Below are 27,317 nucleotides of genomic sequence, written 5' to 3'. Positions count from 1 at the left end.
AAGTCGCATTGCTGCATTCAGAAGGAATGTCCAGTCTAAGATGTACTCCTCCATCTCCCAGGACCACCTCGAGTTTGGTGCTCTCCCTTCGTTGCTGCTGTTGCTGGGGTGAGTGGTCCATCAAAGGAGGGAATCCCTGGCCCCACATATGAGGTTGGAAACTGCCCAGTTCCCACACAGTTGCTTCTTCTTTATCCCTCATTGGTGGAATATTCCCTCTGTCCACTCTGACCTCCCAGAAAACCACCTCTGGGGCTCCAAACAATTGCTGTCCCAGCTTCTTTTTGTCTCCTTCCTTCCTACCTCTATGCAACACCATGGACCTCGCAGAGAATGGCTATGGTATATTCACCTGCACCACTTTAACTGCCTTTCCCGTCTTCTCCATAGCCACCACATAAGTAGCCTCGTCTAGGTCATCCACAATCACATGGGGTCCCTCCCATTCCACTTTCCGTTCACCAGTATGAAGGGGCAGGAAAACCATCACCCTATCCCCTGTCTCAACTTCTGAGAACTCCACTTTCTGGTCCCTTGCCAACTCACACAGTGGTTCCAGCCTCGGGTCACTTTGAACCTCAGGCGGGAACATTTCTGGCTCCCCCAGACTTCCTATCATCTGTTCCTTCAAGCCACCCCTAGTCCCACTGTTTCCAGAACACTCAGCCAAAGTTTGATCTGGGTTCTCCGCCCCCTCAGTTGCTTTTTCAGTGTCAGCCAACTGAGTTCCTTCCTGCCTGGAAGGCTCCACAGCATCCTGCTGCCCTTGCGGAAATTGGCACCCCTCTTCCCATTGGGCACACCCTCCTGCAGGGCTTGAGACAGGCTGGTCCTCCCCCTCCCTGGTTGGTGGTGAGGTGGCTTCCCTAAAGTTGCCTTCCTCCCCCCACCTTCCCCTGAGGGTTTGGCTTGGGTTCTCAGTCCCCTCGGGTGGTTTTTCGGCACTACCCAACTGACCCCCTTCCTGCCTGGAAGGTCCCACAGCTTCCCAGGATTCCTGTCTGCCCTGCTTCAAGACGACCTGTCTTGAGAGCGTCTCGGACGATCCCACTTCCTGATCCACAGCTACTTGGTGAACCGGTTCCAACCTAAGGCCGCTCCGGACCCCCTTCTGGAACCGCTCCCGTCCCCCCAAGCCTTCAGCTATGTGCTCCTCTGAGCCCACATTAGCCTTGCTGCTCTCAGAACCTCCTGTGAAATCTCCACTCTCCACCTCGGTCTCTTCAGCTTGCACATCCTTTACGCTAGACAGGTTCCCTTCCTCGCTAGGAACATCCACAGCCTCTTGCTGCACTTGGGGAAAGCTACACCCCTCTTCCCCTTGGGAACACCCTACTCCAGGACTTGAGACAGGCTGGTCCTCCCCCTCCCTGGTTGGTGGTGAGGTGGCTTCCCTAAAGTCGCCTTCCTCTCCCCACCTTCCCCTGAGGGTTTGGCTTGGGTTCTCAGTCCCCTCGGTTGGTTTTTCAGCACTACCCAACTGACCCCCTTCCTGCCTGGAAGGTTCCACAGCTTCCCAGGATTCCTGTCTGCCCTGCTTCAAGACGACCTGTTTTGAGAGCGTCTCGGACGATCCCACTTCCTGATCCACAGCTACTTGGTGAACCGGTTCCAACCTAAGGCCGCTCCGGACCCCCTTCTGGAACCGCTCCCGTCCCCCCAAGCCTTCAGCTATGTGCTCCTCTGAGCCCACATTAGCCTTGCTGCTCTCAGAACCTCCTGTGTGCGGATCTCAGCTTGTCTCAGCTCCCTCTCTGCTTGTCTTTCCTCTCTCTCTCATTCCTCCTGTCTGAGGATCTCAGCTTTCTCTCTTTCCTCCCGTCTGCGGTCTCGGTCCGCCTCGATACGCATTCTCTCCAGTTCCATCTGTAGCCGCAAAATTGCTTCTGACTGGGTAGGGGCCACTTTTGCAAGTGCCCCTGCATGCTGATGATACTCCAAAAGGAGGTCTTTCATATCTACTACAGTTATGTTGTCACACTCCAGCTTGTGCTTTGCACACTCTTCCTGGAGCTGTGGCTTTGTCATCTTCAGGATTTCCCGCATCTTAGCACGCTCCATCCTAACTAGCTAAACTTTCCCTACTCCAGTTGACCCGAAAATAAAACAAAACCTCTGTTGCTTCCTCTGGGTGCTTGCACGCATCAAAAACCAAAAATGCCTGGCCAATCAAGTTCTCTGTTTGTTCTCATCCCACCGCTGCCGCCAAGTGTGGCGGAACCGGCCCGATTCTGCCTTCAGACCCGGTCCCGTCAGCTCCCTATTGAGTCGCCAACTCCTGGAGGGAGCTATTTCTCCTCCTGCCCCTTGGGCTCGCTGCCACCACCTGCTCAGTCCCGGGGTTCAGATTAAGAGGAACAGGACTCCCTTTCCAGCTATGAGGCCCGGCCTCAAGGTCCTCTGCCACCCGGTACTTGGGTTTCACAGAGACCTCAGCACTTCTTTGGGGCACCCCTGGAGGATTGGCACCTTATCCAACTGCATGCCTTCCCCCTTCCCTGGGGCCCCCTTCTTAAAAACAGCGTGGTATAAAGCGGTCTGGGGATCTATGTGGTACAGAGATTGACTGCCAGCATTTAAACAGTAAAAATATATTTATTTAAAAAGAGAAACAGATAGGAAAAGAAAAACAAAACAAAAACAGTTGCATTTAAAAAGTTAGCACAGCACAGCACACGCACAGCAAACAGCATGACAAAGGAAAAATGTTTATAAACGCTTTCTACTGTCCCTGGTCTAAACTTGTCCTGTCTTGAGAATTACTTACTTGGTTTGCCTGCCTGGGCCCTCCCAGGCAGGAGCCTCCATGCTCACCACATGCTCGCTCGAGCCCCAGTTCAAATCTGGCTTCTCTTCCTGCCTAACACATGCAAGGAACAACAGCACTTCCTGCCTCTCTAGGAGATTTTCCCCCTAGCGTTGTTGGTTTGGCTCTGGAAGGGAGGGGGGGAGTGAGGGGAAGGCTACAAAGCCTGCTGAGGGATTTACTGACCCCTGCCAAATGAAGCACCACCACTGACTAAAATGGCGTTTCTCCACAGACCTGTCAGCCGCTTTTGATACGGTTGACCATCAGCTACTGACTAGCCGCCTTACCGAAGTGGGGATCCAGGGATCTGCCTTGCAGTGGCTGATTTCCTTTCTCCAAGATCGGGGACAAAGGGTGGTGATAGGGGAGGAAGCATCCCAGAGGCACTCTCTTAGTTGTGGGGTGCCGCAGGGAGCGGTCCTATCCCCGATGCTATTTTATATCTATATGCGCCCCCTTGCCCAGATTGTCAGGAGGTATGGACTGGGTTGCCATCAATATGCGGATGACACCCAGCTCTACCTATTGATGGGTGGCCAGTCTGACTGTACCCTGGAAAATCTAGACCTGGCATTACAAGCCGTGGCCTCTTGGCTCAGACTGAGTCAGCTGAAGTTGAATCCGACGAAGACGGAGGTTCTCTACCTGGGTCGGGGCAGTCCGGGGAGAGAGATCCAGCTGCCGGCCCTTGACGGGGTGCCACTGATACCGGTTCCTAAGGTCAAGAGCTTAGGCGTGCTCCTTGAGTCCTCCCTTACAATGGAGGCTCAGGTGGCAGCCACTGTTAGAGCTGCCTTTTTTCATCTTCGGCAAGCGCGGCAGCTGGCCCCTTACCTGGAGCGCAACGACTTAGCGACGGTAATCCATGCTACGGTCACCTCAAGAATAGATCACTGTAATGCTCTCTACATGGGGCTACCCCTGACGCTAACCCGGAGACTACAACTAGTGCAGAACACTGCGGCACGGCTGTTAATGGGGCTACCACGACGGGAGCACATTCAGCCAGTGCTGAGAGAGCTGCACTGGTTGCCTGTTGTGTTCCGAGTTCGCTTCAAGGTGTTGGTATTAACCTTTAAAGCCCTATATGGTCAGGGACCTGCCTATCTACGGGACCGCCTTTCCCCATATATTCCCCAGAGAGCACTGCGATCAGGGACAAAAAATCTGCTGTCTGCCCCTGGCCCAAAAGAAGCCAAGCTATGCATAACAAGATCTAGGGCTTTCTCGGTGGCAGCATAAGAACTTTGGAACACCCTCCCAGAAGCTATAAGGGCCCTGCGGGATTTGTCGGCGTTCCGCAGGGCCTGTAAGACCGAACTGTTTAAACAGGCTTTTGTGGTTGATTGAAAATGGGCTGCCACCGGACATCCCACAGAATGCTGGCGAGCATAGGCAGAAGTCAATACCGCCTAGATTGGACTGAGACAGCGCTAATAGTTTTAAATTGATAAGTAAATTATGGTTTTATATGTTTTATTGAATTGTTTTTATGATGTTGTGAGTCGCCCTGAGTCCGCTTGCGGAGAAAGCGGGATATAAATGTAAAGTAATAAATAAATAAATAAATAAATATTTTGACACAATTCCATGAATGGTTTGCCAAGTTCAGCTTTGAAAGCTTAAAAGAATTCTGGTGGGAAGCCATCACTTCCCACCGCTGTATTGTTTTCTAGTTGACCAGTTACCCTAATTATTTCTGTTTCAGTTATAGTCTGATCCATAAAAGATTTGTGTGCCTCCATAATTGGTTGGATTGGGTGGGTTTTTTGAAAATAACTTCATATTTCTGCCTCATTCAAATTCTTGGAGGTATATAATTTTGTATAAAAGTGTTCCAACACTCTTATAATGTTTTGGGAATCAGAATGGAGTATGCCCTCTGCATCTTTAATATGGTGTGAGTCTAGAATGTTTTTTCTCTTTAACCCTCCATGACAATATTTTTAGAGTTTTGGGGGGTTTGATCTAGTAACACCGACGTATATAAAATAAGTCTTTTTGTATTCATTTAGAGACTATTGATTCTAGTAAGGACAGGAAAGGAAAAAGGGTAGAGTGGCAGTGTAAATTAAAGAGAAGATAAATATAGAAAAAACTGAAGGTACCTACTCCTGTGCCTAGAAGTAGTTGGAAAGAAGAATACTAATGAACATATAAGAAAATTATAGAAGAAAGTAGGTTAAAGACTAGAAACATATCATAGCAATTTGTGAAGGACTGTAAGGGGGAAGTTCCTGTGAAGTGGCATATTCCACAAAAGGAAACCATTGGTCTGATAAGTTTGAATTTGCGTAAGGAGACAAGGAACTCAGCAAACTGTCAGGTTTTTTTTCCATAATGAAGTGTTCCCAAACTTTTGAGAGCCATGTGGTCATTGTAGGAGCCTTGGAAGCTGTCCAAAAGGAAGCAATAGAGGCTTTAGCTGCAATCAAAAGACTAGAGATCAAGCCTCGATGTATTTTGGGATTGATGGAGAGTGCCACTGATTTAGAAATAAAAATTCAGGTTGAAGAGGTAATTCATATGGAGTGATGCACTGAATTATGTGAAGAACATCCCGCCAAAACTTCTGTATGAATGGACACTCCCACCAGTACTGGGCAAAAGTGCCCTGTTGTCCACATTTCCACCAGCATAGAGGGAAACTAGCTTTAGAGAAAGAGGCAATCCAAAGTGGTGTAAGGTACCATCTGTTTATAATCTTAAAAGATTGTAATGTGGAGCTCAACACTGGTGAAGTGAACAGAGAGGATGAATAGATGTCAGACCATTGCTCAGAGAAGAGAGTGAGTCTTTTTGCCAAACAATTTGATGTCCCAGAGGTTTGTCTTCATCTAGGTGGTTTAAGATATCGTAGAGATAAGTCCTTTATTATGAGGAAGTGTACGTTGTAGCAACCGTTCAAATTCAGTAGATGCGGTATGGAAATTTTTTTGAAGATCAAGAGAAGAAAAGGCATGATTCAGATGGAGATAAAAAACCAAAAACTATGGAATAGGATGTCCAAGTTTTTGTTCTAGGTTAGTTTTTGGAAGCAGACCAGATTCTGAGGAGATATCCTTAATACAAGTCATTTTCACAGCCTTCAAGGCAGCCATTAAGTTGGAAGAACTGTTAGGAGGGAACCATGTTTGGTTAAGAAGTGAAGAAAAGCGAGAAAGCTCAGGGATTAGCTGAGTCCTGTGAGAGTTCCAGACTTTAAAAATAGCATGGAGTAGTGGATTCCGTTTAATCTTTGCTGAGAGGTTGAGGTAGTCCAAACAGAGTCTTGAGGAAAAAGAGGCAATAGTAGTTGTCTGAAAGGTTTTGACCATTCTGTGTTGTCTCCGGAGTGTGCCATTTTAATAACATTCACTGGCATTGCTGTTTGATAGTATGCTGATATATCAGGGAGATTCAGTCCCCCAGAGGAGCATCTCCTTTTCATGATGTGAAATCCAATCCTGGGTTTCTTATTTTGCCAGAGGAATGAGTTAAATGATGTCTACCATTCATGAAGTAAAGATGAAGGAAGAGCAATGGGTATGGTCCGGAAGAGATACAGGAGTTTTGGCAAAACAAAGGATTTTAAAATATACAGTCTGTCAATAAAAGATAACACCGGTTTATCTCATTTAATAAAGTCTGAGCTGATGGTTTTGAACTTTGGTGCAAAATTTAGTGGAATAAGTTGAGAAAGTTTGTTAGGGAGTTGAATGTCTAAGTAAGGTATAGAGGCTGTCGCCCACTGATATGAAAAGTGATTACGCATGAAAGACTGTGAGATAGTGGCTAAGTTGATTGGAAGTATGCTTGATTTAGATTGGTTGATGTGTAGGCCTGACATGGAGCTAAATTCAGAGAGCAGGTGTTGAAGATGAGGAAGAGCTGTTTCAGGTTTAGAAACATATAGCAACATATCATCGGCAAACATACTTAATTTCAGCATATGAGATCCTCAGATGATACCATAAACGTTGTCATTATGCCATATCAATCCTGCTAGTGGTTCGATAGCAAGTATAAAAAGAGCAGGAGACAGAGGACAGCCTTGTTGTGTGCCCCTCTGAAGTACAAAGTTTTCTGACTTTAGACAAGGCATGTCCAACTTCAACAACAACAACACATTTTATTTATATCTCGCCCTCCCCGCCGAAGCAGGCTCAGGGCGGCTAACAACATCGAATACAATAAATTATACAATAAGTATTTAAAAACAGTAACTAATTTTAAAACAATCTAATTTTAAAAAAATTAAAATGAACATTCTGGTGCTATTTCCAATAAGCATGGTGGTGAAAATCACTTACGCGAGTCACTCTGTCATTTAATTGGTAAAGGCCATCCCAAAAAGGATGGTCTTGCAGGTCCTGCGGAACTGTTCAAGGTTCTGCAGGGCCCGCACTTCTTCTGGAAGCTGGTTCCATAGGAGTGGAGCTATGATAGAGAAGGCCCGCATACGAGTACTCTGCAGTTTTGCCTCCTTCGGCCCGGGTATGGTCAGTTGGTTCTTCCCTGCTGACCTCAGTGCTCTTTGGGCTTCATATGGGGAAAGACGGTCCCTCAGGAAGGCAGGTCCTTGGCCATATAGGGCTTTAAAGGTAATAACTTTGTAACGAATCCGGTATGTAACTGGCAACCAGTGCAGTCCGCGCAGCCCCAGCTGTATGTGCTCCCACTTCGGAAGCCCCAGTAGCAGCCTAGCCGCCGCGTTCTGCACCAACTGCAGCTTTTGGGTTCAGCACAGAGGCAGCCCCATGTAGAGGGCATTACAGCAATCCAATCTTGAGGTGACCATTGCATGAATCACTGTTGCTAGGACCCGACGCTCTAGGAAGGGGGCCAACTGCCTTGCCCGCCTTAGATGAAAGAAGGCTGACTTGGCAGTGGCTGCTATCTGGGTCTCCATTGATAGTGAAGGCTCCAGTAGAACTCCCAAGCTCCTGACCCGGTGTGCTGCTTTCAGTGGCACCCCGTCAAAAACCGGGAGAGGTATTTCCCTCCCCAAAGCGCCCTGACCCATGCAAAGGACCTCTGTCTTCGTCAGATTCAGCTTCAACCCATTCAGCCTTAGCCAAGTTGCCATGGCCTGCAGTGCCAGGTCCAAATTCCCTGGGACGCAGCCAGGCCGGCCGTCCATTAGCAGATAGAACTTCGAACAGGTCATGATCTATTTTTTCCGGACAAAAGTGCTGGTGATCTACCACCATGAAAATTAAGTTTCAAATTAGTTTCAAATTAGATTTTAACCCACGAAAGTTGGGTTCCACCGGCCCCCATTTACAATTCACCTTCTGTCATTTACTGATAAGAAAAATAAGCAAAAACAAAACAGAGAGACAAAGATCCAGAAAGAACTGCAAACAGTTTTTCTTAATTTTTTTTATTGTTATAACTTTCTTTAACTGTCTTAATTAGTTAAAGTTTCTTTAACTTTTATTGAGTAATTTGTGTTAAATGTAGGTCAAGTATTGATCCAGGCTGATCTTGCACAATCTTTAAAACTTCTCTCTTGCTAATTAGTGAGAGGTCTGAGCCTGCATTTCATCCACCAGCTTTTTGAAGTCTCAGGGAATCCTGGAGATGTTCATCTGTCATGTTGGAACGCTGTGTACTCTTTGTCATTTTCAGATGGGAAAACGCAGATTCACACAAATAAGTTGAACCGAAACAGGCGTGTACAGCTTCACTGCATCTTCTCAAGTTGGGAAATTTGTCTCTAGGCATTAGCTTCCGAAACTATTCTTAGTCAGCACGGGTCTTGAGAAAAATGTCATTTTTAAGGGTTACTATTTCGTTTTCAAGAGATGCCTTGTTCAATGAGTAATTTTTACTGATAACAGCTGCATTTTCCTTAATGTCCATATCTGCTTAGAATGGGTATGACAAGTACTCCACAACTTTTTCAATTCTTTGGAAGTCACAGAATCTTTTTTCGAATTCCTGGATTTCAGAGCAGATTTCTTTCACATACTTCTCGTTCTGAAAAACAAAATTTGGATATTGTCCCAGATGGCCCTGCACATTAGGAAAATGATCAAAAGTGTTGTTTGCAAGGTCAGTCATCATTAGCTCAAATTTGCTCTTGTAGGATGAAACTGTACTCATCATCTCGCCAATGCATTTGTTTTTACCTTGTAGTTCAATGTTCATATCACTTAGTTCGCTTGTAAAGTCAGCGAGAAATTCCAGATCACATAACCACATCACATCCTCATCTCCCAACTCTGCTTTGTCATCTCCCCTCTCCTTCAAAAAACCTTATTTCATTCAGCAAATCATGAAATCTTTGCAGAAATTTGTGCCTTACATCTGTGTGCAAAATGATTTCCGCTGCCCCTTCATCAAGAGGAAGATTGAAAAGCCGTCTTTGAAATGATCTTCCACGAACTGAATTTACGATTTTGAAAGTGATGTCCATTACACAGAGATTTACACCAAGCCTCTTCCCCAACCCATTTCCCCCTCCTCCCCTTCTGTAATTTTCTCTATTAAAAGATGGGACATGGTTTCCTCTTAGCATCTAAAGAAGTGAGCTTTGACATAAAATGAGTCTTTAAAGTGCCACTGTTAGTCTTTAAAGTGCCACTGGACTTTGGTTTTATTTAACATATTTTAAAGTCAGGATCACTTAGATATTTTCTGTCATTCATATAACACAGTCAATGCTGAATCTGGAAAATAGGAGGTGGGCGGGTGAACAAGACTTTCACAGGCCACAGCCAATCAAGTTAAGGTCTGAGAAAATGACAAGCACGGGGGATCATGGTTCCATGCAACCACAGCTTCTAGAGCAGTAGCAGTACTTTTTAGGGTGAAGAAAATCGATGCTGGGCTTTCAATGTCACCTGTTTCATCCCTAGCTGAATTTGTTCTCATTGTGGAGAAGGGATCCTAAAGACAGCTACATCCACAAATTGAGAATGAATGGAGAAGAAAGGAATTATTTTGAATTCTAAGGCCCGATCAAGGCATGTTGCAGGAAGAAGTCTGTGATAATGTTCCTTTTTCTCATAGCTAGCATCTCTGAGATACAAAAGTTCACAGTGATAAATGCCTTTATTTCCTCCCCCTCCCCTTCATTGGAATTTCTGTCTGCTGTTCCCCAATATACATAAGCACAAGAGCCACCATAGTATATTTCAAGGCACTATCCGTCACTATGCAACATAGCCCACCCATGTTGTCAAGACCTGGAACTTCAAAGGAAACAAACCATAGTTGGTAGCAGCTTAATCCATTTTATTTGAGAACTAGTGGTCTGGAGCAAAGACGAAATTGGAATTGATACATTTCAAAGCGTTACATGCCATTTTAACCTCTAACATCAAAGGTAAACAATAAAGTCATTCTCACACATTTAGGGAGCAATAGATGGTTCTCATGCTCCCTTATCTCTTTCCCAAGGAAAGGCCCTTGCTGGTTACCTTGAGGCATTTGGCTAACTTCAAAGCCCGTCTGCATTTGTTAGGGCTATGTGAGGAATTTCCCATGGGAGCTGTTTATCGTTGCCACAGTGTTTGAAATGCAAGCTTCTAAGCAAAGAGGGTTAGTAGAGCCATCCAAGATGGAGTTAGTTAGGGCAAGGGAACATGGACAGTTCAGGACATTTTAAACTAGTAAGTTACAAGGTCTGACACGTGCTGGGGTTTTAGCTCAAACACTGATGCCAGATTTGCTCACAGACATCCATGAAATCAGTTCACCATATCTGAGGCAAGAATGACTCCAGTGAGTGTGTTCATCAGTATCACAATAGGGAATTCAGCTATGGTTCCTAGAAACACATGGGTCAAGAATGACAGAAAGCTATGTTTATGCTATACCATTAGTCTAAACAAATAAGACTGGCAATAGGTTTGCAACAGAGATAAAAGGGCTCATTTATAAGCTTTGTGAGATTATTCTCAAGACTGCAGTGAGGGGCTGCTGCCATGCAAAATACATCTACCACCACCACCCACTCTACTTACTTGCATTTATAGTTCTCAGGTGTGAACTGGTGTTGATGAGGAGTCTGGGAGTCCCAGCGCTGGCACTCAGTCCCACTCCATATGTTGTTTACAGTTCCACGGTAGCCTTCCCCTTGACCTTCTATGCACTCTGTCATATCTACTGCTGCTGTCACATTTGGTACCACACTCTGAGCTAGAAAGACAGACACAGTGACTGTTGCATTCATTTTTATGTGGTCAGCCAGATGCAAGGAGGACATTCTCCAAGAGGGTCCTAGAGAAGAAGCCAGTTCTGAATAATAAAAGAACAGCAAAGACAGTATGTATAGTCCAATATTCTGCTCCCTAAAGATACCTCTCAAAGCATATCAGCAGAACACAGACACCATATTTGCTGCCTGCTGGGCCACATTGTTCTTCAGGCCAGATGATTTCCGCCCCCCCCAGAAATCAGGTGCCCCTTTTCTCTAACACAACAGTAGTAGGGGTTCTTTCCAACACCACCCCCCAGCTTGCTTATAGGTTCTGCATTCCTGTATCTTGACTGGATCAAATTGCATCTAGACACTGGGATTACCAGAGTGCACATTTGTTTGGCTGGATTAGGGTCTATTGTGCAACCAGGAATACAGATTAACATTTGAATTTAAAAAGTCTGCCACAACCTCATCATAAAAAAAAAAAATTACAAGTCAGAATCTATTCTAAAGCAATTAACCTCCCAACTCTCTAGTTCCACTTGACAAGACAAGTACTGCAAGCAAAATTAAACATGGCCATCAGTGCCTGGGGGATGAAGATCCTAAATGTGTCAAATTCACCTTTATGAGGAGCGAATTATACAGGGAATTGTCTTTTAAAGTTTGTTTTTAGTTTAAGGCTCTTTATCCTAAACGGGTCTATTGATAATAATTTCCCTGGTGAATTTACTTTTATGGCAGGATCCAAGTCAAGTACAATTGACTATATATTGACCTGTAGATCTTTAGTTACCTTGACTGAGAAATTACAAGTACTCCCCTATCTGGAGGGTGACCATTACTCACTATTTCTGTGGGTCCTTCCAGATCCTGAGGACCTTCATGTGACTTCCAGACAGGGCTTGAATTCAGCAGGAGCTCACAGAAGCACAGCTCCTGAACCCCCAGCCAGGGTCTGCATGCCATGGGGAGTTTTCTCCCCAATGCACACAGATCCCAAGGCATATGCAAATGAGATATGCTACTGAGCTCCTGCACCTTTTTTTTTTTTTTTTTTTTTACAAAATGACCTCTGCTTCCAGATATTCCATCATAGTACAACCCATGGAAAGGTTCAGTTGCCATGTCAGATGGTCCCCCAGTTTAGCTCAGTGTCTAAAATAACTTCTGAATTCAGGAAGCTTATTGAAATCCTATCAGTTCTCAGGAAGTTCTCTGATAGCTCCTAGACATGTACAAAAACTTCATACAAAATTCTCTCTTTCACTCCTCTTTGGATAAGTTTGTTAAACCCTTTAACTTATCCAAACCATGGTTTAATCAAAGATGTATAGTGGCCAAAACTGCTTTGAATAGGGTCTACCATCGATATTAAATTGTTGATGAGGAAGCTAAACAAGAAGCTCTTTCCCAACTGTTGTTTCAGAAAAAAGAAGTACAAATTGCTGATACAAAGTAATAAGAAAGAGAAGTCCAGAGCATCATGGGGAGAGCTTACTAATGCAGCGACAGGGAAAAATACATCCCTTTTTTGAAAGTTAGTAGCTTGTAAAGGCTCAGGTGTTGTCTCCAATAAAAACAGGTTTCCTACCTGTAACTGATGATCTCCGAGTGGTCATCTGTGCAGTCACACTGATGGGATAAGGCTCCTGTGCCGATCTCGATCGGTAAACTTGAAAGCTGCGGATTTCCACACTGACGTCCCAGTGCGCATGCCCAGAAGCCCCACTGCGCATGCGCACTGAGATGGGAGTGGACATCCCACCAGTTCCTTCTGACCGCTGCATCAGCCCACAGATGGACCGGCCGCAGAGGGGAAGGAGGGCGGGGAGTGTGACTGCACAGATGACCACTCGAAGATCATCAGTTACAGGTAGGAAACCTGTTTATCTTCTTCGTGGTCTCTGTGCATCACACTGATGGGAGATTAGCAATCCAAAGTCGTACCTGGAGGAGGGTGCAACGGTCCATCAGCAGGAAATAGATTGCAGCACCGCACGGTCCACCAAAGACTCCAGGCGTCCACGCAAGTCCAGTGCATAGTGATGCACGAAGGTATGCTCGGAGGACCAGGTGGCAGCCCTGCAGATGTCCTGGAGCGGAACACCCTTCATAAATGCTGCCGAAGTCGCCATGGCTTGGGTGGAGTGAGCTCAAATGGGTCCTGGAAGAGGCTTTTTACTCAGTAGATAACAAAGTCTAATGGTTTCTGTTATCCACTTAGACAGTCTTTGAGATGAAATCCTCTGCCCTAGAGAAGACTGGGCATATGAAACAAAAAGTCTGGAATCCCTTTGAGAGGGATGCATGCAATGCAGATAGAACGCCAGAGCCCGCTTAACGTCAAGGGATGCAACCTGCGCTCATTGTCAGTAGCCGGGTTAGGGAAGAACACCGGCAAGCAAATCTCCGTGTTCAAATGAAACAACGAGACCACCTTGGGAAGAAAGGTGATATCAGGCCGAAGAATCACACCTTCATTGGTAAAACACAAATAAGGAGCATCGCATCGAAGAGCTGCTAGCTCCCCCACCCGTCTTGCAGACGTAATAGCTACTAGAAAGGCCGTCTTCCAAGACAACAATTGGAGAGAGCAAGTAGCCATCGGCTCGAAGGGCCTCCCCGACAGAGCCCGAAGAACCAAAGACAAGTCCCAAGCTGGGGTAGGCTGTCGCACCGCTGGGTACAATCTAGTAATATCCTTAAGGAACCGCTTAGTATCCAGATGAGCAAACATGGAATGTCCATCAAGCTGTGAATGATAAGCTGAGATGGCCGCCAAATAAACTCGTAACGATGAAACTGTTAACCCTTTATCCAAAAGGGAAAGCAGAAAATCAAAAATTGTAGGCAAGCCTGCCACAACTGGATCCCTGGAACAATCAGAGGAAAACTGAACGAATTTTGCCCACTTATAGGAGTAGGCTTTCCGTGTAGAAGGTTTCCTGCTGTTCAGCATGACAAATTTAACTCTGTCAGAAAGAGGAGTCACTGGAGGCACCAGGCAGCCAGTTTTAGATGTGGGACATTGTGATGTACCACTTGACCTCCTTGCGAAAGAAGGAGATCTGGGGCCTGGGGAAAGTGGTGAAACACTCCGTTGGCGAGACGAAGGACTAGTGGGAACCAATGCTGTCTGGGCCACCATGGTGTCACGAGGATGCCCACCGGTCCCTCCCATAGGATCTTCTGTACCACCCTGGTGATTAAGGGGATAGGAGGAAAAATGTACACTCGGTGATGATTCCACGGAACGAGGACACCGTCCCTGAGGGACAAGGGATCCGCCCCTCCCCGGCAGCAGAAAAGTGCGCACTTTCTGTTATTGCACGGGAGTCCCCCAGCGATGGAAGACGGGTTGCAGGAACTCCCAGTTGAGTTCCCATTCGTGCATTGAGGCTCCCCCCCCCAACTGAGGAAGTCTGCGCAGATGTTCAAATCTCCCGGAAGGTGAGTAGCCACCAACAACACCCCCATCAAGATGCACATCTCCCATACGGTCAGGGCAAGCATGCAGAGTCTGCGGGAGACCGTACCTCCCTGTCTGTTCACATATGCCATCGCTGTAGTGTTGTCTGTCATGACGGCCACTGTCTTGCCCTTGAGGAACTTGTGGAATGACTGGATTGCATGAAAAATCACTAGAAGTTCTAAGAAATTTATATGGTGGTGTGCATGGTACCGGGGCCATCTGTCTCCCACACATAGACCGTTCATATGCGCACCCCAGCCCCACAGAGAAGCATCCGAGGTTATTGTAACTGACGGGGACTCTCTGTGAAAGGGCGCGCCTTCCGTCAGGTGATGCTTCTGTGTCCACCAGGTGAGGGACAACAGGATCTCTGGAGGAATGGTCAGTAGACGTGAGGGAGGGTCTCGACCGCATCTGAAGTGCGTTAGAAACCAAAGCTGCAGGGTTCTCATACGCATCCTTGCAAAGACCAGAACCGAGGTGGTGGCAGCCATAAGACCCAGCAGCTGCTGGATTTGACGGTTTGTGCCCGTTGGGTTGCACTGGAGCGAGCGAACTAGATGTATTATATCGTCTGCCCGGTTCGGTGGGAGGAAAGCCCTGCAAGCAAGAGAGTCCAGAATAGCATTGATGAACTGAACCCTCTGAGAGGGCTGGAGATGCGATTTCTTCTGATTCACCTGCAGGCCCAGGTCCCGCAGAAGAGAGAGAGTGGTGGTGATGTGCTGCAACAGAGTGTCGCTTGACCCTGCCACCAGGAGCCAGTCTATGTACGGAAACATGGTTATACCCTGTAAACGTAAATGGGCTGCAATCACCACCATAGTCTTGGTGAAGACCCTGGGGGCCATGGAGAGGCCAAAGGGCAGTGCACGGTACTGAAAATGGTCTGTTCCAATTGTGAAGCGTAAGAACTTCCTGTGGAGAGGGTGGATGGAAATATGGAAATACGCGTCCTTTAGGTCCAGCGTAGCCATCCAGTCCCCGCAATTTAGAAGAGGGAGAATGCTGGGCAAGGAGGTCATTCTGAACTTGTGGTAGGTGATAAACAAATTCAGAGCTCAAAGGTCCATGATGGGACGGAGACCCCCATCCCGTTTTGGAACTGCGAAGTAACAGGAGTAGAAGCCGAGACCTCTTTGATTTGGGGGAACCTGTTCGATGGCGTTCTTTTGAAGAAGGGATTGGACTTCTTCCTTTAAGGTGTCTGTGGGGTTGCTGGAGATGAAAGTGGGAGTGGGTGGATTCTGGAAGAATTCTATTACATAACCCATTTGATTATGCACAGGACCCACTGGTCTGAGGTGATTCTGGACCATGCCCGGAAAAATGGGGAAAGGCGGGTATGGCCCATAGTGGAAGGCTGGCAGGGGGGCAGGGCCAAAGGGCAGTCAAAGTCCCTGTTTAGACTGTTTAGGCCTGTCGGGATGACTGGGTTGAGGACGGAGAGTATTTTGTCTTGGCCGCATACGGCGGCTTGGAGAAAGGTGACATAGGCTTTGGACGCCATGGTTGATCTGGCGATTTGGAATATGGTTTCCTATTCCATGGTTTTGGCCACTGTCGCTTAGTTTGGGAGCAAGGTGTAGAGACTCCCATATTTCTGGACGTCTTGATGCTCTTGTCCATCTCCTGCAACACAGTATCTGTTGTTGAGCTGAACAGACCTGTGCCATCAAATGGCAAGTCCTCGGTGTAGGCCTGAGTATCTGGTTGGAGGGCTATGGAACGAAACCAGGAATGGTGTCTTAAGGCGATGGCTGTAGTCAAGGTCTTTGCACATGCGTCTTCCGAATGTTTGGATAAATTCAACTGCTGCTTGGCCAGGGTCATTCCTTCCTTTTGGAGCTTCTTAAGAGCATTTCTGCTCTGTTCCAGAAGGCTAGGTAGGAGCTTTGAAACCTGATCCCAAAGGGCATATTGGTATCGGCCCATACAGGCTGCATAGTTGGCAATTTTCACTCCCAGCGACCCAGCTGAATACAGTCTCCTGCCCATGTTGTCCAACTTCTTCCCCTCCTTATCTGGGGGAGTAGAATGAGTCTTCTTTGCCTTGGAGGATGAAGATATTACGACAGAGTTCAGCTTAGGATGATTGTAGAGAAACTCTGCGCCGGCTTCCTGAATGCGGTACATGTGGTCCAGCCGGCGAGACGATACGGGCGTGGAAACCGGCTTATCTCATGAGGATTTTGCAGTGTGCAGCATGACGTTGGTAAGGGGCAAAGCTACTGCGGTGGATGTGTCCATCTGGACAATGTCGAAGACGTTATCTGTGATGACTGGTTGTGGTTGAATAGTGGTGAGGGACAACGACTGGGCCATTCGCTTAATGAGGTCTCCGTAGGATTTTAAGTCCTCAGAAGGTGAGATAGGCTGCTCCTCCGTGGTCTTCTGTGAAGGGGAGGGTTCCCCGGGTGAGGATGTCTCTTGCTCCTCTAAAGAAGACCCTTTGTGGGATCTAGGAGATGCGTCCGGTGAATCGGACTGCTCAGACAAGTGTGGAGCTGGGGGTGAAATCGTGCCACAGAGCCAACCTTCGCCCTTTCTGAAAGGACCCGTTGCCCATGCTCCCGATGGTGTTTTTCGATCTCGTGCGGTTTTGATACCGAAGCCAATGGAGCTCGTCTTGGCGGTCGGTACGATGTACGGGATTGATAGGATGCTTCAGAGGACTGATCCCAGTAGATCTGATGCAGAGGAAGCCAGGGGAAGGAAGGTTGCATGGGGTACACTCCATACAAATACTGCCTCTGCCTCTGATCCCAGGGAATCTGAGTAGGAGGGCGATGGTGCGGCAAAAAATTGACCTCTCGATGTCGGGGAGAGCGGCTTCTTGGGGATCGATCCCGTGGTTCTTTCCCTCGACACCGAGGAAGAGGGCTTCGGGATTGGAAGCTTCTGGCTCGATCCGGAGGGCTCTTGTCGGTACTGAAGCACTGCGCTAGTTCAATCTCCTGGTCCGATTCTGAGGAGATGACTAGTTCCGTCGACATCGAAGCAATCGGTGGGCTTGCCCGACGACCCGGTGAAGCAAATAACTTCAATGGTGGGACAATCGGTGCCGTCGGGTCTGATGGCGAGGTCGGAGAGGCTGGGGAGACGGATTTGCTGTGTTTCAGCTTATCCAGTCTTTTAACCTTCCTTTTCTTCTCCCCATGCGATCCCTTATCCTCCTTATGCTGTTTAGCAAGCGTGGAGGATTCTGACATAACAGCCGAGCCCGGACGCTTGTTAGGGCAATCAATGTCGGAAGGGAGACCATCGGTATCGACCGCTGTCGATGGTTCAGCGGTAGCGATGGGCTGTTCGGCCCGTTCTGCGGTCGTCCTTCGGGGGGAAAGCGTCTGCTCCATGAGGGCTGCCGCAAGCCTTGCTGCTCTGTTCTTCTTAGTCTGCTTTGAGAACTTGGCGCAATGCGTGCAAGAGTCGGTTCTATGCAGCTCTCTGAGGCACAGCAGACACAGTGAATGCCCGTCTGGTGTGGCTATTTTACTTCCACACTTGGAGCACCTTCTGAAAAATCCCCACCGTCTTTCCATACGAAGACAGAGGAAAGGATGGGTTGGGGCAGAAGGGAATGGAGGGGGGTGGTTTGGAAAAACGGAACGTTTTTCAGGCCCCGGTCTCCCCAACAAACAATATTAACTAACTATTCTAACTAACTAACTAACTACTACTACTAGCTAACTACAATAACTATAATTCTAACAGATTTATGAATAAGAAAGTTCACCGACCGAAGCAAGGAAGATCGACTGATCAGCACGGCAGTCAGAAAAGAACTGGCAGGATGTCCGCTCCTGTCTCAGTGGGAATGCGCAGTGGGGCTTCTGGGCATGCGCACTGGGACGTCGGCGGGGAAATCCGCAGCTTTCAAGTTTACCGATCGAGATCGGCGCTGGCGCCTTATCCCATCAGTGTGATGCACCGAGACCACGAAGAAGATCTGCCTGTATACATGCAGATAGATGGTTCTTCTTTTTTTAGAGAAAAGGATGATGATGATGCTCATTCTTCTTGGATAATGTGTTTTTTATTTTATATAACAATACAAACATAGAGAAAGGTAAGATAAGATAGAAATACCACAGTGTTTCATTTATACATACACAGTCATATATTGGTTTACAAAATCATAAAAATTTGAGTGAAACTGCCATTTATAATAATCAGTATTGCTTAATAAATTGTAACTAATAAAATTTTTCTACCTATAAGATTGTTGAACAGATCTTACTTTGCTAAGTACACACTACTTATATGCTTTCGTTTTGGTCTGGTCTACATACAGTTATATTTTCATTCCTAACATTTCTAATGTTTTTAACCTTGGGTCACTGTAAGCATAAACATTATAAACATAAGTTGCTCAATTCTGTTTCTTTAGGTTAAATTTTTTTTATTTGGTAACATATGGTGACAAATTATATTTCTTGCATCATTAATAACTTCTTTTATCTATCCCATATATCCCTTTCTACCCACCCCTCCCATTACTTGACCTCTGCCAGTGTTATTTACTTAAAGTACTAATGTTTAACGGTACCCTTAACTAATAAAAACAAAAATTAACATTCTTTTTTCTAAGATTTAATCATTATCATACCGGTTTACCAGGTGGAGGGCTTTTACGTAGCCAAAATGGCCGGAGAGCTTGTTGGAGTGGCAATGCTGCAAAACCTCCAGCCGCAAGCTCTCTGGGACGTACAATTTCCCCTCGTAGTACCAAAACCCTCCCTCTCCTCTGAGCAGACCGTCGGGGCGCTCCTCTCCCTTCTTCTCGCTTTCCTCTATCAGCCTGTTCCCCCCCAGGGATCCGGCCCCTTGAGCTTTGTTTTCGACCGGGTTTGCACCGCTCCGGCCACTGCCCCCGGGGGCACTAAAGAGTCTATCACTTCTTCCCGCTGGCTCTCGTGTTGCGGGAGCCTCGAGAGCGCGTCAGCTAGAAAATTCTTTGCTCCGGGGATGTGCTGCAGGGTGAAGTCAAACTTGGCAAAGAAGCCCGCCCACCGGATTTGCTTCCCCGTTAGCTTGCGGCGCCCCGTGAGTGCCTCCAAGTTTTTGTGGTCTGTCCAAATTTCAAAGGGCACTCGCACTCCCTCCAACCAGGACTTCCAAGTCTTTAAGGCAAAAGTCACAGCAAACGCCTCCTTGTCCCACACCGATCAGTTGCGCTGTTCTTGGGAGAACTTTTTAGAGATGTAGGCGCATGGTCGGAGTTGGCACCCCTCGTCTTTCTGCATTAATATGGCTCCTATGGCCACATCGGAGGCATCGCATTGAACCACGAAGAGCTTAAGTTCGTCAGGGTGCACTAGCACAGGCTCACTGGTGAACAGTCTTTTAAGAGTGTCAAACGCCCTCTGGCACTCCCGGGTCCAAGTTAGCTTGGCGCCCGGCTTCTTAGCATCCAACCCCTTCCCCTTCGTCTTAAGGAGGTCGGTGAGGGGCAGGGCCACCTTGGCGAACCCCTGAATGAACGACCTATAGAAATTTGTGAACCCGAGAAATGATTGTAGCTGTCTACATGTCCTTGGGGGTTCCCAGTCTAGCACGGCTTGAATCTTAGCCGGGTCCATGGCCAAGCCCTTTCTGGACACTCTGAACCCCAAGTAGTCCAGTTCCTCCTTATGGAACTCACATTTAGACAGCTTAGCGTACAGCTTGTTCTGATACAGGGTGGTCAGGACCTTCCTCACTAGCTTTACATGGGAGGGGAGGTCCTTGGAGTAAATAATGATGTCATCTAGGTACACCACCATGCCTTTGTACAGGTACTCCCTCAGCATGTCATTGATAAAGTTCATGAATACCCCGGGGGCCCCCTGCAGTTCGAACGGCATCGCTAAGTATTCAAACTGGCCCATCGGGGTATTGAAAGCCGTCTTCCACTCGTCCCCCTCCTTGATCCTTACCCAGAAGTAAGCATCTTGTAGGTCCAGCTTCGTAAAGATGGACCCTTCTGAGACTGTGCTTAACAAGTCTTTGACCAGGGGGATCGGGTAGGCGTTGGACATGGAAAATCCATTTATTCCTCGAAAGTCAGTACAAAGACTAAGGCTCCCGTCCTTCTTCTTCCGGAAGAGGACCGGGGCGGCGTGAGGCACCATGGCGGGGCGGATGAAGCCTCGCTTAAGGTTTTTTTCCAAGAACTTCCTCAGCTTTGCTTTCTCTGCCCACCCCATGGAGTACAGTTTCGCTTTAGGGAGGGATTGGCCCGGGATTAATTCGATGGCGCAATTCATGTCTCAGTGGGGAGGGTAGTTCATCAGCCTCAACCTCACTAAACGCCCCCTGTAGGTCCTGGTACTCACGAGGGATGATTTGCACTTCCTCGACCGACACGCACAGCCTCTCGTTCTTCGGCGGAGCTTTGGGGGCCCATTGCTCCCGCCAGAGGTGAGATTTGCAGCGCCTGTCAGTGAAGTCTATAGTCTGCTCCCCCCACTGGATGTCTGGTTGGTGCCACGCTAGCCACCCCACTCCGAGCACTAAGTCGAAAGTGGAGGAGGGGGCGATCATGAAAATTTCTAAGTCCCAGTGATCGTCAATCCCCACCGGGATCTTCTGGGTCTCCTCCACACAGGGCTTGCCCTTCATCACTATCCCGTCCATTTGCTCAAATCGGATCGGGCGGGGGAGGGTTTCTCGGGGCAGCTCTAGCATCTCTACCAGTCAGGGGGTGATGATTTCCCTCGTACACCCTGAATCTATAAGGGCTCGGGCATGCACGAACCTCTTCAGGATTACACTCAACAAAGTCAATGGGACAAACAAAAGGGAGCCCGATATGCTCACCCTCAGTGATGCCGTGACTTCAACGACCTGCCGTCCGGCACCCATCAGTGCAGGTCGCTCCCATTTCCCGCCAGCTCGGCTTCCCAGGCATCTTCCCCCAGGTTTTCCAACATTATAGAATTCTCGTCTAGCACCATCGACAGGGCGGTGCTGCTTCGACTCTGCTCCTTAGGCCTGGTCGGCTTCTTGGCTCCAGCCGGGCCCGGCTTGGGGGTTCCGGGGGGCCCGCGGAGAGGTGGCTCTGGGCAGTTGGCTGCCAGGTGGCCCGGGCCCTCACACCGGTAACACTTGCGGGTCGAGAGGGGAGGCTTTGCCGCTCCCCCACCCCCTGGGGCTTTCTTGGGCTCGGGCTTCGCGCTTGGCCGGGACTCTTGGGCGGGCTTGCCCCCCTGCTGCTGCTGGCACTGAAGGGCCACCATCTTCATGTTGGTCTTGACCTCGCCCGCTAGCTATATCCTACCGATCAGCGTGGTGGGTCTTGCCTGCCCTGGGGCGCAGTCTAGTAGGTTGGTGTTAAGGCCCTTTCAGTACGCCGTTATTTTCATCATCTCGCTCCATCCCCGTATCTTCGCGCAGTGGGTCCGAAACTCGTCTGTGTAGTCCCGGATGGACATCATCCCCTGCTGCAGGTTTTGGATTGCGGCGATGGCTCTCGTCTCTTGCAGGGGGTCTTCATACTGCGATAGTAATGCTTGGAGGAATCCCCCGACAGTGTCTAGCTTGGGCCCCCTGGTCTCATACAGGCTCACGTACCACCTCTGGGCGGCTCCTTTCATTTTCGACCCCAAATAGTCCACTCAGCTGAACTCGTCGGGGAATGTGTCCCCCCAATAGCGCATGTAGCTAGTTGCCTGGATGATAAAGTACTCCACCCCCTCGGGATTCCCATCGAACGTGCCGTCCAGGTCACGGGATTTCGCTCGCCTCCCCCCCCCCGGCCGGGGCAGCCGGCGCGGCTGGAGCCGCTGGTGTGGCTGGGACAGCCGGTGCTGCCAGAGCAGCTGGGGTAGCTGCCCGTAGGGGTCTGGTCAATCTCCTGATGCCCTTGACCAGGCTTCGATCGATCTGCTTTTGGACCTCCTGTAGCATCCGGGCCATATTCTCCTTCATCTCCCATCTCAGGTCTCGGGCTAGGGTGGACATCTCTCCCCGTAACGCCTCCACTGGCTCCGGGCCTCGGGGGGGGGGTCCCTCGTCCTCCACCTCCTCTGACCCCCGCTGTTGGTCCTCCGGGGTGGGGGATCGCCCCCCTCGGTACGTGCCGGTAGGTGAGCCGCTCCCACTCCCCGGGTTCCCTTTCGGTTCTGGCAGGTTCAAGATGGCCTCGTGTCGGATCGCGGCCTCGTCCATCAGGGTGATTTAAGTGTGGGGGTACCACGCTTTCAGGGTGATAAAGAGTTCTTGTATGTGCCGCGTCCCCCCGAGTTTGACCGCCCTCCTCTCGGTGACGTGCCGCACCGGGGACCCCGGAATGTCGATCGGTTCTGAAGGTTCTTGGTCGCCGGGTGCCTTTTCAGCCATCCGCTATGAAGTTACCCGCGCTGATAAACCTTCTGCGGGATCAGTTCCAAAATGTCAGGCGTAGGTTCACTGAAGCTCACAAGTAAGCAGACTTTGGTATTTTGAAACAAAGTTGTCTTTATTGGATACTTCAGAGTTACCCAGCATGGCAGTTATTGGAACTGATGGAGATCAGCTCGAACTATTGGCATTTAACCTTCTACATCAAAGCAATGGTTCCTACCCCCTGATTCCCAAAACAAAAGGTTGCTTTGCATGTGAGACTTTTCCCAACACTTCCCCCCCTTATCTCGTCCGTTGGTGGTTACAATTCCCAGAGGCAATGTCCTTGGGACTCCGGAGAGGTGGTGAGAATTTGGCACATACTGTATGTTTCAAAGGGATCTTGGCAACCTTTGATATTCATGGGAAGCGGCCTCTACTCTTCCCCCCTCCCTCCTGGTTGTTCCCAGCTTCTATGTTAGTTAGCATTTCTATGCAGCATTGAATATGGTTAATAACAGTATTTCTTGATATCATAAATGAACAGAGCCTGACATTTATATGTGGCTGAAAGTTCATTTTAACCCACAAGGTCTGTTTCCCTTGATTCTCCAAGACAATTTCCAATCCAACTGGTTTAAGGCAGTTTATAGCCATATTAACAAAATCAGCTTTTCTCCTCAAATACTCTAAACCTATGGACCTTAACAGGCAAAAGGGCTAATTAAACAAAGAGCTGAAGATATAGAGAGAAAATCTGACAGCTCTGGTGCATCAAAACTGGGGTGTCATTAAATATCAAAAACACTATTGAGCTGGCAGGATTTCTGGCTTCTGTGGAAGCAAATAGCTTCAGAAGGGCATTTGCTCTGGCTAGGTTTTTCACTCTCCCATCTGCGGTTATTGAAGGTAGGTATAATAAAATCTCCTACTCAGAAAGATTATGCTCATGCCCCTTAGGGGATGCTGAGTCTGTAGAGCACATGTTCTTTAGGTGCCCGTTTTACAGGGTGGCTCATCTTAGAATTACTGCCTTTTTAGTTGACATGATCCCTGGTCACATAAATACAAACTAAGCAACGTTTCACTGGTTTTTATCTGATAAAAATTTTAAAATTACATGTCTAGTTGCTAAAGTCTTAAATTATGGGAATTGTTTTTTAAAAGTTCTTTAATTCAAATTTTTCTTTTGTACTTTATGTTTAACAAGGGTGCTTTCACACAGCGACTGTTTGCAAGTGGATGTTGCTATTCTAAAACAGTAAAAATCCAGTTGCAAAGCACATTATTTAAGGCGTATGAATACACCCAAACTGTATGCTGGTCTTAAGACTGTAATAGACAAACAAACAAACACCTTTATGAGGAAAAGGCAACTAATTTGAAAAGCAACAAATCCCATCACTTACTGTTCCAAAGACTTTACAAGTTAGTTTTTTGTGAATGTTAGTAAGAGACCCTCGTTTCTGCAGATAAGGTATGACAATTCTAAGTGGAGTTGTGTATTTGGAAAGCAATGTCTGTCTAAGCATGTCTCTGCCTTGAGACCTTTCACAGATGTCTCTGCAATCTGTACTCATTCTGGTATAGATTGCTTGAAACATAATTCTGGAAAATGATAGATCCTCAGATGAGTCAGACAAAGAGAAACAAAGTTTGTGGAGTTTACTACTCATTTCAAATAAATGATTTCTTATTGACCAAATGCTGAAGCAGACATATTAACAAATGCATATAGCTTAAATGCTGTTCTACATAATACAGATGCCATTCCAAGTATGTTAGTGCTGCCCCCCCCCCAGCTTCTATTTTGAATGCTAGTTTTATTCTTATTTTTTAATTGTTGTAAAGTCCATTGTGATGGACTCAGGCCCTTAGCCTGAGTAGCTGAGAAACAGGCTTACAGTGATTGGTTGGAATGTTGCCCAAGCAACGGAAAAGTATCCTTTGGAGGTTTGCTCAGCAGAAAATAACCTCAGGATTTTTAGTCAGAGCCGGGGGGTCTTCGAGAGAAGTCTTCAGAATACCAGTCTGAAGTGAAGACAGTGGGCTTAGGCCAGGCAGTTTTAAAACCAACTGGACGAGGGGCTGAGAGTGGCCAGAGTAGCTGAGCTCCTTGTGGGAGACAGAGCTGAGTGGACTCTATCTGGAAAAAAGAGTTTTCAGACGGTTTGAAACTCTCTGAGGGAGATTTTGCCAGCGCATCAGGCAATCTCCAAATACAAACTAAATCACACAATTACACACTGAGGGGAGAACTGGATTCTGGTGGTCAGCAGAGGTACCCAAGACTCAGACCAGAGAACTAACTGTGGGGCTGAGACGCATTGGTATAGAGGGGTGTGAGTCCTGGAAGACAGTTAGCGTGAAAGGGTCTGTGAGGGAGAATACTGACACCAGTCAGGAGTTCTCTATGTGTGTGTGGAAGAGTGATTGTTCGTTATTTTTATGATTTGGCACTGCCTAAGTTAGGGTAAAACATCTGAAGAAACAGCATTCTGAGTGCCCAGAAGGCACAGACAGCCTGTATGAAGTAGTCTAGTGGGACTCTGAAACCTGCCTGGTTTATTGTTTAGTTTAAAGATATTCTGCCAAAGTCTTGTTATAGTTTTACCTCAGCCTGAAAAATCTCTACTCTTTGTAATTGATTTATTCTGCCATCCATCTGCCTGTCAACTGATTCTGTGCTATTGATAAGTTCTAATCAATATTATTTCATCCCTGCCCCTTGCCTTTTGTTACCTAATAAATATTTTGTGATTTTTGCCTTTAAAACCAGGGTATCAGGTTGTTGTTGCCTTCCATCCAAACTCACACCAGGCTCTGGGTGAATTGCAACATGTGAAAGCATACGAAGTAATATAAACTAAAAAAGCATATAAATTAGTTAAAAATATAAAACATGGATGGCACCCTCTAGACTTTTCTAGATCCTCAGTAAATGTAGATGGAAACATGTTACATCGGGCCATAGAAAAGGCCCTTCTATATGATGGAATTGTTAAGCTCATCAGATAAGAGGCCAGGGCCAATACATATCTCTTCTGTGGAAGGGCATAGAATTTTGAAACCTTGGTAATATCATTCTGTCTTTCTATGTCAAGCATTCTCTGCTTAACTATAGCCTAGCTTGGCCTAGGGCCATTATCTGGAGGGACTCTGGTGAAAAGCCCAACATGGTCACTTTGTAATGAATAGCCCTAAGCCAGATGGAACAGTACCCATTCTTAAAAATTAATCAAGTAATATCGGAAGGGCGATGGCAAAGCCTGAGCCAGATATTAATTGAAGCTAAACTTATTTTGGCCTCTACTCTTAAAAGTCCAGTTTCAAAACATAACATGGCATTGGGGACACTGGAAAATGAAAAAGAGCTCTTAAAAGTTTGGATTGGGTTTTTTTGAGTGGAGCATAACTTGACAAAACTGAACCCAGCATGGTCCCATATAGGAGTTGTGGTAACACCTCAGAGAAGTATAATTTGAGGGATGCTGGGATAAATTGTCCTGCTTTTGCAAGAAAAAAAAAATCTAGCAATAGTTTGGGCTGATTTCCAATCAATGTTGGAGACATATTTAATATGGGCCTTCCTTGCTTCTGTGAATTGAAGCATAACCCCCAGATATTTATAGACTGTCACCTACTGCAGCTTATGGCCACTGATGGACAACCTTCTTATCCTTGGCTTGGGGCTGTCAAGCATGATAAAATGCAATGGTGATCTATGGTTTTAGGGCCCTCCATAAAGCTGGTCTGTAAAACACCTGGAGGGCCGAGGTAACACGGCTCTGTTATTCTTTCCCCCCCTTCCTGCTTTATGGCTTTTGTAGTGAATTAGGAAAGGAAACTAGTAGAGAAGAGAAGGAGTGACACCTTCCCATACATTCCTGCATGGGAGTGTAGACCATCTGGGAAAGCAAGGACGAGATACTGATAACGTAGTGTGAATGTAGACTTTTATGATAGTTTATACGCCGGCTGGCATTCCTCACCCCTTCCAGTGAGAACCCTTTGATGTATGCCTTAAAAGAAGTGTATCAATGTATTGTTGGCATCACTCTCAAGGTCCTGTACCAGGAGAGCATACCGATTTAGCAATAAACATAGTTTTGTATCCACTTGACTCGTTCTTTTGAAAATCGCATGCTTGACAGGGGCCAAAAGCCATTACTTTTGTTTTCTGATAATTAATCTCCAATTGGTTGGTGGCACAATATAGGCCAAACTGTTTTAATGCTCTCCTAAGGCCAATTGGTATCCTAGATAGCAAAACTGTATAATCTGCGAAAAGTTGTGCAAGTATGTGTCGACCAGCCAGAGAAGGAGGATGTGTGTCAACCAGGCCAAGGTTGCTAATCAGATTGTTAACTTAAATGGCAATAAGAGAGGGAGCCCAAACACAGCCTTGTTTGATTCCTTTCATTGTTGGGATATAGTTGGTTAAAAGCCCTTGCCTATTGCACTTAACTTTTACAACAGTTAAAATATTTTAATTAATAACTCTTCCATGCCAAGAGCTGGCTCATAGGATACCCTTGAACATATGTTATCCATGCAGAGCAAAGTCTGTGTTACTTTTCTACCAGGTAATGGAT

General features: G+C 47.1%; 1 protein-coding gene across 1 annotated transcript in view; it reads right to left on the bottom strand.

Moving 5' to 3' along the window:
• HGF (hepatocyte growth factor) overlaps positions 1-27,317 on the bottom strand; it is a 187,275-nt gene that overhangs the window by 56,781 nt on the left and 103,177 nt on the right. Inside the window, exon 8 of the mRNA XM_060246022.1 lies at positions 10,765-10,939. Within this exon, the coding sequence (XP_060102005.1) occupies positions 10,765-10,939 (175 nt within the window). The remainder of the gene's footprint in view (positions 1-10,764; positions 10,940-27,317) is intronic.

This window comes from Heteronotia binoei, chromosome 8 (genome assembly GCF_032191835.1).
Source record: "Heteronotia binoei isolate CCM8104 ecotype False Entrance Well chromosome 8, APGP_CSIRO_Hbin_v1, whole genome shotgun sequence".
Lineage (NCBI taxonomy): Eukaryota > Metazoa > Chordata > Lepidosauria > Squamata > Gekkonidae > Heteronotia > Heteronotia binoei.
Note: the sequence above shows the minus strand (reverse complement) of the source record. Positions and strands in the feature narration are given on the sequence as shown.